At 44.0% G+C, this 14,573-nt stretch overlaps 1 protein-coding gene across 2 annotated transcripts in view; it reads left to right on the top strand.

Annotated features, from left to right (window-relative positions):
* TSTD2 (thiosulfate sulfurtransferase like domain containing 2) overlaps positions 1 to 14,573 on the top strand; it is a 47,289-nt gene that overhangs the window by 1,643 nt on the left and 31,073 nt on the right. For both annotated transcript variants that reach the window (XM_063914242.1, XM_063914241.1), the window contains 3 exons: positions 3,504 to 3,826; positions 10,266 to 10,374; positions 12,866 to 12,991. In XM_063914242.1, coding sequence (XP_063770312.1) covers positions 3,504 to 3,826; positions 10,266 to 10,374; positions 12,866 to 12,991 — 558 coding nt within the window. The remainder of the gene's footprint in view (positions 1 to 3,503; positions 3,827 to 10,265; positions 10,375 to 12,865; positions 12,992 to 14,573) is intronic.

Below are 14,573 nucleotides of genomic sequence, written 5' to 3'. Positions count from 1 at the left end.
ACAATAGAGAAAACCCAGTAAAATGCAGCCAATAATGTAGTGGTAGATTATACTACTAACCATATTTTAATGAGTAACATGAGTGTTGCAGGTTCTTTTCCAACTTGCTGCAATTTGACATTTTGTGGTGCTAAGTGTGTGCCAGATAAGTTTCTGCAGGTGTTTATGAACATCTGGATTCTGGAATGTGGTGGTGGTGGTGAAGTCCAGTATAGGGTGGAGAATCAGGGATGCGTGAACATTAGCGATTTTGTCTATAAACTTCCTCCCATATAGGAGCTAATCAGGGACAGGTATCAATCTCATCCCTACCTTTATCAGTAATCTTAGGTACAAGTATATCTTATTTTATACAAAACTTATTTCTGGACTTCACTTACATCCATCCACCCACAATCTCCTGGGTATTTTCCATTACAGAGCTCATTTTTTTCCTGTGGCATCATATCCTGTGTGCCTAGAGCAAGCATGCAATATTATGTCATTCATTTAAAATGGTATTGATTCTGTAGCATAAATACAGACTGAGTTGTAAATGCCCTGTCGGATGATCTAATAATGCATAAATATCATGTGAAGTGCACAAAACTCATATACAAATGTTTAAGATAGATTATATATGGAGTGGGATGGATACTACTAGCGCCTTCCTTTGCCCTATTAGGCAGTGAATAGCTCTGCACACCATTGGGTATCATGACGTTTAGTCTTCAGATCCCAGTGCTATGTATATCATAAAGACGAAGTGATAGGGCCTGCCTCTGAGTCGGACGGATCTCTGTGCACGGATGCAAACGGCGAATGTTTGCATACAGTACATGCCCAGATGCAAAATTACTAATTTTTGCATATGATTGTTTTCTTCTGAGTCTGCCAGAATTTAGTCAGACTTTTCTTTTCATGAAATTAGGTGTTTTGGGGTGGAAACAATACAAGGGCATGGAACCGCCCTAACTAGTGGTGATGTCATGGGTGTGTAGCTAAAGCTCCATGCTATTCCGAGTCATGCGTACATGGAAGGGAAGCCTTTATTTGACACATCACTTGCACCTAGCATGGGGCTGGTGCAAGTGATGATGATAATGATGACAGTTCTGTCAGTTTGCGTAAAATCAGTGGGAGGCACGGCTTTCCGTTTGCACATGCTCCCTCCCCAGCATTTGCACCATGGAATCTTGCATTAGCAGTACATTATTGCATTAACATAAGGTAGTAAGGCCCAGATTTATCACGCCTTGAAGAGTGAGAAATTGCACGGTGATAAAGTACCAACCAATCAGCTCCTGTCATTTTTCAAACACAGCCTGTAACATGGCAGTTAGGAGCTGGTTGGTTGGTACTTTATCGCCGTGCAATTTATCACTCTCCGAAGCTTGATAAATCTGGACCTTAAAAATCGGGCTTCCGCAACTATAGCCACTTTCTGCCTCCTTCCACACCTATTCTGTTTCTGCTGACAGACATGGTATCATCATTTGGGGGTAGCGAGGCGCACTAAGGGGCCTTTTTATCACCATCCGCATCCAGGATGCGGATGACAGGTGATTAAATCACCCAAACTCGCACTGCGATAATTGATTACATCGCAGGGATGTATCAATTATCGCATGCAGGGACATATTTTGTGGTCAAGCTTTGTCCCTGCAATGACACTCTGCAGCATCATCGGGGTATCTTTCGTAAAAAATACCCCGATGTCCTGCTGCGCATGCGCCGCTGCCACCCTGGACAGGTGAGTATGGTTTGTTTGTTTTTTAACTTTTTTTTTTTTTTTTACACTTTGATCAGCTTGTGTGTCCATCGGACACACATAGCTGATCACTGGAGCCCGGTCCCACTCAGCTTTCTCTGCCAGGGGCATAGAAAGCTGGGCAAATGCCTGCCTATCGCAGTGCTGCCCTGTGATCTCGTCAGCCTGAGCTGGCGAGATTATCACAGGGCACACTGCAGTATTTATTCACATATTTTTTTTTTTTTCCGTAAATTTGCCCACATCACATTTCCCATTATAAGTATGGAGAATGCGATGTGGGTTACTAAAAAAAAGTGAAAAAAGTGTTTGGAGCAGTTTTACATGAAAACTGCTCCAAATGCCCTTTAGTACATTCAGGTGATACTAAAATAATGTGTAAAGGGTGTGAAAACACCCTTTTTCACGTTATTTTAGTAAAAATAATGTTAATAAATAGACCTATAACCCTTTACGCAGCTAAAACTGATTGCTATGGACACGATAAAAGGATCACTTTAGAAAGGAGATTGGGCGTGATATGTCATTTGAATACTGCCCATGTGCATCTTAGTCAGACCCATTGTGTTTGCCACCTGAACATTTATACATACTGTGCAAATAGTTTCAGAACCTTAACTTCAAAATATGACTTATTACTTGTTATTGGTTTACTGACACTTCTAGATAACAGCAGATCATTGCCGTCAGTAGTGGCTATACAGAGGTGGGGCTGCAGTGCAGTGCAAAATTCAGATAGGGGGGGCACACTAGTGAAACTGATGCTTGCCATTATTATTACTGTTTATTTATTAGGCACCACACTTTGTAACAGTGTCATACATGTTAGATGTTAAAACAAATAACACAGCATAGCGAAAGTACAGTGCACAATATCAAGGACAACTCACTAGAACTAGTGAGGGCAGACTGACTTGCAGGGAGGTGGAGGGAAGGTAACAGATCTCAGCGATCCTGCTATGGCTGAGCAAATAGTATCAGAGTCGCAGAAAGGTACAAGGAGACTGGGCATGGGTGGCATAAGGGTAGTACATAATGATGGCGGTTCCTGTTTGAGAGCTTGCATTCTGACGTGAAAGGGTGATCAGTTGGAGGGTGGCCTGGCAAAGAGACAAGGTGGAGGGAGTGACCTTAGTGAGTAGGGGGGATAGGCTGACTGGGTGAGGGAGTGAATTTCAGAGGAGATGGGCATTCAGGCAGATTCTTGGAGGCAGGCAGAAGAGAAAGTGACTAGAGTTAAGGTGAGGATGTGGCCGCAGGTGCAGTGAAGAGGGCCGCAGGAGTGCGAACAGACAGGAGGTGAAGACTGAAAAGGAGCAGTTGGGGAGCTAAGATGTGAACCACAAGCAGCAGACTCATGGAGGGTGTTAAGGAGGAGAGGGTGGTCGACATTCTCAAAGGTAGCTGAAAAATCAAGGCTTATGAGGAATAATAGACGACCCTTGCAATTGGCAGTGAGAAAGTCATTGTGTAACCTTGATGAGGGCAGAGGAAAGAGTTGGAGGTAATAAATAGCCAGTGTGGGTTGGAGGATTGTTATGAGGTACAAAATTTGAAGCAAGACTGACTAGCTTGTGATAGGACAGAGCTACATGAGTAGAGTATAAATTTGAAAAGAACGTAGTCACCATGGCTTTCTCTGATACTGATCAACTCTGCAAATAAATGAATGTAGTATTTTGTCTGTGATTTATTCAATGTTTAATTGAAAGTGTTTTAGAAAAGAATATTTATAAATATTCTTCATCTGCAGGCATTTGCTCTTTTCGTTAAAGAACTACAGTCAACTGGGTCACCAGAGTCTGACCAAGAAGATGTTATTTGGTGGATTTGTTGTGAACGAGAGTTTACAGACCTGAGAACTATTCACAAGCATGTAGCCGCACAACATGCAATGGAAGTTTTGCAAAGAACTGGAAACATTTTAGAAGAACTTTCCATAATTGCTGCAGCCACTGTGCCATGCGCTGACTTCTCAGATAACCCTGGTGCCTCAACAGAAACGTCCTGGGAAAATTGTAAGATTTCTGAATGGTTACCGGGTATCAGTCTTTACGATGAAGAACTACTAATAAGGTAAAGCAAAATCAGTGTTTTCAAGAGTTACATGAGCATTTGGATTAATGTTCCAAAAAATCACCACATAAAAGTTTAAGGAGAACTGACCCACTTTTTCTTTGTATTGTTTTATATCGATATATTAATAGCAGAAGGACAACTTTTATGAGTGACCTATTTCTATGATGCTGTTTTCTGAGCAGGACACATCAGGGCCGATTCAATTCTTCTGGGTGTCTAAAAATCCTGTCTAAACGGGACTTTTTAGATGCCCAAGCAAATGTCACAATTCAGTTGTGTTTGGGCGTCCGCACATGTCGCGCCCAAACAGACCGGGTTTAGTGATCTAAGACGGCTAAACCCGTGAAACTCCCTGCTTCGGGCGTCCAAACTCCCGTCTGGATGTCCAGGTGCCCAATTTCAACACATTTTTTCTTGCATCTCAGGAGCCTGCGAGAAAAAATAGCAGCCCCGCGGCTACTGGGCATACAAACGGAGCAACAATTGAATTGCTACGTTTTGTGCCCCCTGGTGGCAGCAGTGGGGAAAAACAGTTAAATCATCCCCATTATATATTATCCACCTGCCATTTACAGTGCATCACCATTGGATTCTGGAAATTATGACCGTTTGTAAACTCTCCCTGTGCACCTGCTGGGTGACCTGGAAATATGACCTACTTGATGGTCCGGAAATTGTGACCGTTTTTTGCAGCTACTCACTAAGCAGGGATTTTTTCAAATACAACTCTTAAGGGGATGAAGAGGGGTAAAATGTTCCACCCAGTTGAATCTGGGTACATCAGCTAGTAGATAATTATTTATAAAAACTAATGTGACTTATGTACACTTAGCTTTAGAGCATGTGTTGCTTTACCAGTTGGTGAAGCCTAACATTTAGTAGACTACCATTGTTTGTATCTGACCAATAGGTACACAATATTCTATTGGGCAGGACTACAAAATTGTGAGCATTTTAGTAATTGGGCAAAGTTGAGGAAACCCCTGTACTAGACATAGGGGCAGATGTATTAACCGTGGATAAATGATAAAGTGAAAGGTGATAACACACCAGCCAGTCAGCTCCTATCATTTTTCAAACCCAGCCTGTAACTTGACAGGAGCTGATTGGCTGGTGCGTTATCACCGTCCACCTTAACAATTTTCCAGGCTCGATACATCTGTCCCATAATTACTTTTACCCCTTTTCCACTAGCTTAAAATATCGGGTGTTGATCATCAAATCGACAGTATTTAGGTCGACAATGTTTAGGTCGACCACTATAGGTCGACAGTCACTAGGTCGACAGGGTTTCTAGGTCGACATGTGCTAGGTTGACAGGTCAAAAGAAGGTCGACATGATTTTTTTTTTTTTTTGGGGTGTCGTTTTCTTCGTAGAGTGACCGGGAACCCCAATTAGTGCTCCGTGTCCCCTTGCGCGTAGTCCACGTGGATCGTTAAGTATGAAAAAATTCAAAAAAAGAAAAAAAATGTGAAAAACTCATGTCAACCTTTTGACCTGTTGACCTAGCACATGTCGACCTAGAAACCCTTTCGACCTTCCATCCCTGTCGACCTAGACAGTGTTAATCTTCAGACCGCATCCCTAAAATACCTGGGTTTCTCTATCATCCATAAGGGATATTGGGGACAGATTAGTACGATGGGGTATCGATGGGTCCAAAGGAGCCAGTGCACTTGAAATTTCTTCAACTGGGTATGCTGGCTCCTCCCCTCTATGCCACCTTCTACAGGTCAGTGAGACTGGCTAAATACCTTTTTACCAAGCATTTATGTGAGGCTACAAACACTTAGGAGACATGGCCAGTATAAAAATTACACAGTAGCTCCGGCGCCATAGCGAGGGGCGGAACTACATCAGAGCTGACTCAGCGGCTTTTTGGCGCCTTCCTCTGCATAAGCAGCAGCCTCATACATCTCCTCCATAACGGTCACACGCTGGATCACTGGTACCAGGTGTAGAGGGGGAGAGCCGTTATATTGTGCACAAATATCATCCCTCTGAGGGATTTTTAATTAGACCGTCTCACTGTTTATATGTATATGTTAAACGCCGACAGCCTCACTGGGGCTGTGCAGCGTTGGGTGCGCTGGTGTCCTCTCTCCTGTGTCTCCTCTAACATGCAATAGGACAGGCTTGTATTGTATGTCAGGCTGTGTTGTATGTGTATTATGCCTGATGGATCCTCAATCTGCAGAAGTCCCAAGTGGAACCGTCTCAGCGGATCCTGTTATACCCCTTTCACACCGCAGCTTTAACCCGGTAAATTGCCGATTTTCTCAGCCTTCCTAAACTGTTCTAGCTGCGATGTGAAAGGGCCACCTTGAATTTACCATTTTCAAAATACTGGTATTTTGAAACAGTTAAAAAGCAGGGTCCTATCCGGTTCAGAACCGTTTCACTGTGCAGTGTGAAAGGCTCTGAAACGGTATTTCCAAGCCACAGGAGGTGATAGGCTGTCTCCATGTGTGATGTCACCAGGCAGAAGCAGGAAGCTGGAGGAAAAACACATGAGACACATGAGAGTGGGTTTAGAAGCGTTTTCTTACTGCAAATATATTATACAATGGCAACTTGGAGTGATGAAGAGGTGAGGGAGCTTCTAAGAATCAGAGGGGATGAGGAAATCTGCAGACAAATAACTGGGACAGTCAATACTCATATATAAAAACATGGTTAAAATGCTTCAAGCTGCTGGGTTCCATCGTACGACTATCCAAATTATTAATAATTAATTTATTAATAATTTTTAATAATGTGTGGGCCAGAAAAGTCCATTTATAATGACAACCACTGTTTTCTATGGGTGAAACGGGTTCAGTGTGAAAGGTACCTAAACGGTAATGAAATATTAATATACTGGTTACAACATGCGATGTGAAGGGGGTTTAACTGCTCAGACCCGTTTTAAGAACCGTTTAAAGAACCGTTTCAAAAGCAGGTTTTGCGATGTGAAAGCAGCATTAGTGGGGATGCTACTGGATACGGTAGCACAGAAAGAGTTCCTCCCAGAGGACAAAGTGAGAACACTTCAAGAAATGGCTCGCATGGTTCTCCGACCTGCTCGAGTATCCATTCATCTTTGCATAAAATTGTTGGGAAAGATGGTGGCCTTGTACGAGGCGAAACAGTTTGGAAGGTTTCATGCCAGACTTTTCCAATTGGACATCCTGAACAAGTGGTCTGGTTCCCATCTTCAGATGCACCGGATGATTTGGCTGTCACCCCAGGCCAGGATTTCACTCCTGTGGTCGCTACAGTCTTCCAACTTGCTGGAAGGTCGAAGCTTTGGGATTCGGGATTGGTTCCTCCTCACGACGGACGCGAGTTTGAGAGGATGGGGATCTGTCACCCAGGGGGCGCAGTTCCAGGGCAGGTGGTCTGCCCAGGAGGCCCTATTTCCGATCAACATCCTGGAACTTAAGGCCCTCTACAATGCTCTGATTCGGGCCTCCCCTGTTCTCCGGGATCGGACGATCCAGGTACAGTTGGACAACGCCACGGCTGTGGCGTACATCAATCGACAAGGAGGGACAAAAAGCAGAGCCTGCATGCGAGAAGTGTCAAGAATACTCTTCTGGGCAGAAAGACATGTAAGAGCACTGTCCGCAATCTTCATTCCGGGAGTGTACAACTGGGAAGCGGACTTCTTGAGTCGCCACGATCTCCATCCAGGGGAGTGGGGACTACACCCTCAGGTGTTTCAACAGGTGATCGACAGGTGGGGCTGCCCACAGATCGACATGATGGCCTCTCGCCTCAACAAGAAGCTTTGCTGCTATTGCTCGCGAACTAGGGACCCTCAGGCGAGCGCAGTGGATGCACTGATGTCGCCTTGGCCTTACCCGCTGGTCTACCGATTTCCTCTGATTCCGTTGATCCCAAGGGTGCTCAAGCGGATCAGGCATCAAGGAGTGCAAGCAATCTTGATTGCCCTGGATTGGCCCCGAAAAGCGTGGTACACAGCTCTTCTGGACATGTCCGTAGAGGACCCTTGGCCTCTACCGCTAAGAAGAGATCTTCTTCAGCAAGGACCGTTCGTCTACCCAGACTTACGGCGGCTTCGTTTGACGGCATGGAAGTTGAGCGGAACATCCTAGCTCACAAAGGGCTTTCCAAAAAGGTCATTGCCACTACGGTGCAAGCTAGAAAACCTGTGACGTCAAAACACTATCATCATATCTGGCGTAGATATGTCTCTTGGTGCGAGGAACGCACATATCTATCTTCAGAATTCCACTTGGGAAGATTCCTTTGTTTCCTGCAGACTGGAGTGGATAAAGGCTTACGTCTTGGATCCATTAAGGTCCAGATTTCAGCTCTTTCCATCTTCTTCCAGAAGAAGTTGGCTATCCTGCTAGAAGTTCAGACCTACTTGCAAGGGGTGCTTCACATACAACCTCCATTTGTGCCGCCTACGGCACCTTGGGATTTGGATGTGGTGTTAAGTGCTCGGCAGCTGCAGCTTCCACGTGCCCCGTGCTAGCCGCAGGTGGCGTGGGAGACTGTGGGACACAGAGAGGTGGACATAAGCCGCCTTTGAGAAACGATTCTTGAAAAACACTATAAAATAAATTTTTTACCTGAGTTCCATAATACTAGTTAAGTGCCACATTGATGAGAGTATTCTTACCTCCAACCCCGCTGCATATGATACAGATACTATATACAACAATAATACTGAGGGGCTAAATATACCAGTAAGCACAGGTGGTGCCAATCAAGAAGGTGACATATCTTCAGGCATGTCCTGTGAATGAGACAGGAATTAAAAGCCTCCAATGAATACAGCCACATTAATGTATGACGTGTAATAACAGTGAGGAATTTCACATGATGTTTAATTGTGAATAAGGAATATACTTTATATATGAATAATTCCCTGTTTAATTTTTATAAGCAAAAACACATCCCCCTGATGTGAAACTGGAATAGGGCAATAGAGAACCTCTGCAGCAACATAATATCTTAGCAGCACATAAAATGTTGCAAATGGAGAATAAGGTTTGTATGCAGATAGTTACAATTGTAGCACAATAAAGCGCAAGTATACTCAGGCAATTTAGCCTATAATATATAATAGGGTTCACAGAAAAGAACAACAGAAGGTGGTTTTAATAGTTTTTATTCACATACTTTTTTTTCTTCACTATACTATTTTTTTTATATTTCACCATCTCTATTGGATTCATTTTAATGTATATCAATAAAAGTTAAAACATTTTAACATTTCATTGTGGTTCCAGAGTGCACCCGACAAGATGTTCCCCTTGCTTCTTTTTTTGTTCATTTAAAATTGTTGGTCTTTGACCTGGAACATAAGGGTAGCACCAAAATGAATACATACATATAACAATTGTGGTATCACTAAAGAGTACATTATGTATATAGAGGATAGGGACCAAAGGTTATCTGGATACTGAAAGTAATGAACTCGTAGAGTACTGGTGCGGGATTGATCTCTCTTTTTGTGATCTTCATTAATTATTGTTATTTTAAAATATATGTTTATTTGCTAAATGCAATACAGGTTGAGTATCCCTTATTCAAAATGCTTGGGACCAGAAGTATTTTGGATATCTGATTTTTCCGTATTTGGGACCTAAGTCTAAGCACAGAATGCATTTATGTTTCATATACACCTTATACACAGCCTGAAGGTAATTTTAGCCAATATTTTTAATAACTTTGTGCATTATACAAAGTGTGTGTACATTCACACAATTCATTTATGTTTCATATACACCTTATACACACAGCCTGAAGGTTGTTTAATACAATATTTGTAATAACTTTGTGTATTAAACAAAGTTTGTGTACATTGAGCCATCAGAAAACAAAGGTTTCACTATCTCACTCAAAAAATTCCGTATTTTGGAATATTTGTATATGGGATACTCAACCTGTAACATATGCATTTGTACTTCAAATAAGCATCTATGACCGTTTTCTCAAGACGGCAAAAAACATGAAAGTGTAAATTAAGTAGGGTGGCAAAAAAAAAAGGAAATGATTTGAACACCACTTTCATAGGATGTTCACAAATGCAGAACCCGCTCCCCCATAGGTCTGCAAACTTGGTCCTCATTACCCCACACAGTGCATGTTTGGCAGGTAACCCAGCAGGTGCACAGGTGTATTCATTACTCACAGACACATTTTAAAAGGTCCGCAGGTGGAGTTAATTATTTCACTTGTAATTCTGTGAGGAGACCTGCAAAACATGCACCGTGTGGGGTCCTGAGGGCCGAGTTTGCAGACCTATGCGCTACCAAGTATCCCAGCTCGTTTACTGTGTAAAAACATGGCAGTGTATTTTTGTACTGGTTGGCGTGGTTTGGTCTGTAGCTGTGTTTACATTGGTTAGTCCCCTAGTTATCTTCTGAAGAAAATGACCAATACTAATCTTACCTAGATATTTGCATGTTTTTCCAGTGAGCCAGAAGAAGTTCTTTTATATTACTGCTACTGTGACATAAAGGACCCACAGTGGATTTGTGACTGGCAAAGGACATTGTGTGAACTATTGCATCTTAAAGGCAAAGTAAGTTGTCTCTGTAGTTACTACATTGCTGTCAGTATTATATAACCCTTCATGCAGAATATATGAGCTCATCAGCCCATACAGAGCTAACTACACATGATAAAATATTGCTTATTGCACACTAAAGGCCATACTCCCACGCAGCCGCATCTAGTGATGTTTCTCATACAGCGCATGCATCTCGTTCTGCATACACGGCTTTATGAACGTAGCGCAATACAGAGTCATTTGCATCTGAACTGTTTATCTGCTGTCTGTAAATGGTTGGCAACAATGTAATCATATAAGCGGACTGTGGGTTTGCTGTGGGTTGTGGTGCAATAACAAGGCTGTGTTTGCATGAGGATGTTCATATAGTCGCATAACATTCCGCTCGCAATCTATTCACATTTAGAATGTGACCGCATACAGATCTGAATCAGGCCATTACATCTCTCACTGCAGAACCTAAATGCAATTAGTAAATGCTCTAGATTTCTATAAGTTTACTATGGGACTTACTATTCATTTCTCTATAGTGTGTGTCTGTGTAATAAGATTTTTATAAACGTAATGCTTATGAGCTCAGCTGTAAGCTTTTAGGGTGGAGCTAAGTCTCCATCATACATAGACACGTACATTTTAAAAGAATAATATGCGAATAGCAAAACCGTTTCCTTTCTCACAGTATTCATTTTTAATAATTACATTACTTTCATTTGGCCTAAATGCACCTTTTTTCTCCTCTCTTACATGATCACACTTAAGGGGGGTACTGACGGGAGAGATGTGTGCTGAGCGATCTTAACACAGACCGCTCAGCACACATCTCTCCCTCCGCTCAGCCCAGCGCGATCTGCTGAGCGAGGAGGAGTACGGGCGGGGGGCCGCTCACTTCACACAGCGGTTAAGTGAGCGACCCGCTAGATAGGCCAATCTAGCACCGGCGATAGTGATGCGCGGGGCCGCGCATCGCTATCGCTGGGGGGCATACACACCGTAGATCCGTGCTTAAAATCTATGCAATCTAGTCAGATTGCTTAGATTTTAAACACGGATCTCTCCGTGTGTACCCCCCTTACTTCAGTGGCAGTGCCAGACCTTTGTTGGCTGATTTTGGCTACTGATTACAAGTCATTAACAGTAGGATTGGTGCACACGTGGACCGGAATGTAATGAAGTCTGAGTTAGGAGGCCGTGTGGGGTGCCGGACAAACTCAGATGTTTTTTAAATGGGCAATCATTTACAAGGCATAGTTTAGCCTTGTAAATTATTTCCCCTTTAAAAAAAAGTCTGCATTCGACCGGCATCTCGCACAGCTGCTGAACTCGGACTTGATTACATCCCGGCCGTGGTCCGTTTATGATTCAGTTAAAATTAGACCACCTAAGGGCCATCTACACTATTCATAAACTATGGGTGTCATTCCGACCCGTTCGCACGCTGCAATTTTTTGCAGCCATGCGATCGGGTCATAACAGCGCATGCATGCGGGCCGCAATGCGCAGATTGACAGGAAGAGGCCGGCCGGGGGTGTCAACTCACCGTTTTCTGGGAGTGTCGAGGAAACCCAGGCATGTCCGGCCGTTTCCAGGGAGGGATCCTGACGTCAGCTCCAGGAAGGATCATCGCAGTGGGTGAGTAAGTCTTGAGCTGTGCAGAGACTGCACAAACTTTTTGCTTGTTCAGCTCTCTACACAGCCGATCGCAGCCCTGCACAGCTCTAACCCCCTCCCCTGTAGGCAGCGATTACCTGGTCACAGTAGTGCAAAAAATAGCCTTCGTGCGACCAGTTCAGAATGACCCCCTATGTGTGTTATGGATGTGTTTTTTTTTTTTTTTTTTTGCTCATTTAAAAAAAAAAGTTAAATAAAGAAAGGTGCCCGTACTTTGTCTGCATATAGAGATATGTGCCTTGCTTGACAGTGTGAATTCTGGCCCTGTTTTAAGGGGGGCTGCATGCTGCACAATCTACACCCAGAAAGGACCACACTGTGTGCTGAGCAGTGCCCCCCACTCCACTCCCATACCTGCTGCTAATGGCACCCTTACAGGTGATATATTCAGTAAGATGACGTAGATGATTGCCAGAGCTTCTGGAATCTTCTATGTATGCGCAAAAATATCACAAGAAAAATGGCAGAAGGTATGAGGGACGGACCCGCTGAAAGTGGAGGCTGTTCATTTTTTACTTAATTACTGAGCACACCCCAAAACTGTAGCCTCGTGTAGATACACAAGGGGCAGACTAGATGGGCCAAATGGTTCTTATCTGCCATCAAATTCTATGTTTCTATGTAATGCAGGTCACACATGCTTCTATATCACAGCATATAGCACGAACGTTGCCTATGTCCGTGTGTAGGACATAGGCAACGTTCTGGCATCAATCTGATCATATGTTAATGGCTGAAGATAAACTTTTTGTGCTATCACAATAACCAGCTCCATTGATGCTAGATGCATTCCAGTTTGGACACCGAACCTGTAAATGAAATGTAACTTTTTCAGATTCGAATAGCTTCAGAAGGAATAAATGGAACAGTGGGGGGAAGCAAAATTTCCACCAAGCTTTATATCAACACAATACTTTCACACCCCCTGTTTAAACACAGCATGTGTTTGGAGGATTTCAAGGTAAGATTCATTTTCTGCTATTCTGAGATTAATTTTTAAATGTTGACAAAGCATTAATCCATTTCAGTTTTGCTGCTTTTTTTCTAGCATCCATAAGGGATATTGGGGAAATCTAGTACGATGGGGTATAGACTGGGTCCAAAGGAGCCAGTGTACTTTAAATTTCTTCACTGGGTGTGCTGGCTCCTCCCCTCTATGCCCCCTCCCACAGACAGTTTAGAAAAAAGTGCCCTCAGGAGAGGATGCACATCTCTGCAGCTCCAGAGAGTTTTCTTCAATTTCATTTAAAACATTTATTTCTCTTACGTCGTAGAGGATGCTGGGGACTCCGTAAGGACCATGGGGTATAAACGGGCTCCGCAGGAGACATGGGCACTCTAAAGACTTTAGAATGGGTGTGCACTGGCTCCTCCCTCTATGCCCCTCCTCCAGACCTCAGTTAGATCCTGTGCCCAGAGGAGACTGGGTGCACTGCAGGGGAGCTCTCCTGCGTTTCTCTGAAAAAGACTTTTGTTAGGTTTTTTATTTTCAGGGAGCGCTGCTGGCAACAGGCTCCCTGCATCGTGGGACTGAGGGGAGAGAAGCAGACCTGCTTAAATGATAGGCTCTGCATCTTAGGCTACTGGACACCATTAGCTCCAGAGGGTCGGAACGCATGTCTCACCCTTGCCGTTCGTCCCGGAGCCGCGCCGCCGTCCTCCTCACAGAGCCGGAAGATTGAACCCGGGTGAGTATTAAGAAGAAAGAAGACTTCAAAGGCGGCAGAATACTTCAGATCTTCACTGAGGTAACACGCAGCAGAAACGCTGCGCGCCATTGCTCCCACACATACACACACAGTGGGCACTGTAAGGGCGCAGGGGGGGCGCCCTGGCCAGCAATATTAACCTCAAGGGACACTGGCATAGAGATTAGATACGGCAGAGGCGGTATATTGAAAACCCCCCGCCAGTATAAATAATTTGAGCGGGACCGAAGCCTGCCGCTGAGGGGACGGAGCATGATCCTCCAGCACTAACCAGCGCCATTTTCTCCACAGCACACTGCAGAGAAGCTGGCTCCCCGGACTCTCCCCTGCTGAACACGGTTACAGAGGGCAAAAAAGAGGGGGGGCACATTTAATTGGCGCAGTGAGTGTAATTATATATATTTATATAAAAGCGCTGTACTACTGGGATTTTATTCCGGTGTTCGGTGGCGCTGGGTGTGTGCTGGCATACTCTCTCTCTGTCTCTCCAAAGGGCCTTATTGGGGGACTGTCTCCATATAGATATATCCCTGAGTGTGTGAGGGTGTCGGTACGTGTGTGTCGCCATGTCTGAAGCGGAAGGCTCATTTAAGGAGGAGGTGGAGCAGATGATTGTGGTGTCTCCGTCGGCAACGCCGACACCTGATTGGTTGGATATGTGGAATGTTTTAAATGCAAATGTGTCTTTATTACATAAGAGATTGGACAAAGCAGAGTCCAGGGATAGAACAGAGAGTCAATCCATGGCTTTGACTGTGTCACAGGGCCCTTCAGGGTCTCAGAAACGTCCACTGTCCCAAGTAGCAGACACTGATACCGACACGGATTCTGACT

Source organism: Pseudophryne corroboree, chromosome 1, assembly GCF_028390025.1.
Source record: "Pseudophryne corroboree isolate aPseCor3 chromosome 1, aPseCor3.hap2, whole genome shotgun sequence".
Lineage (NCBI taxonomy): Eukaryota > Metazoa > Chordata > Amphibia > Anura > Myobatrachidae > Pseudophryne > Pseudophryne corroboree.
The sequence above is the reverse complement of the archived record's forward strand: the minus strand, read 5'-3'. Positions and strand labels throughout refer to the sequence as shown.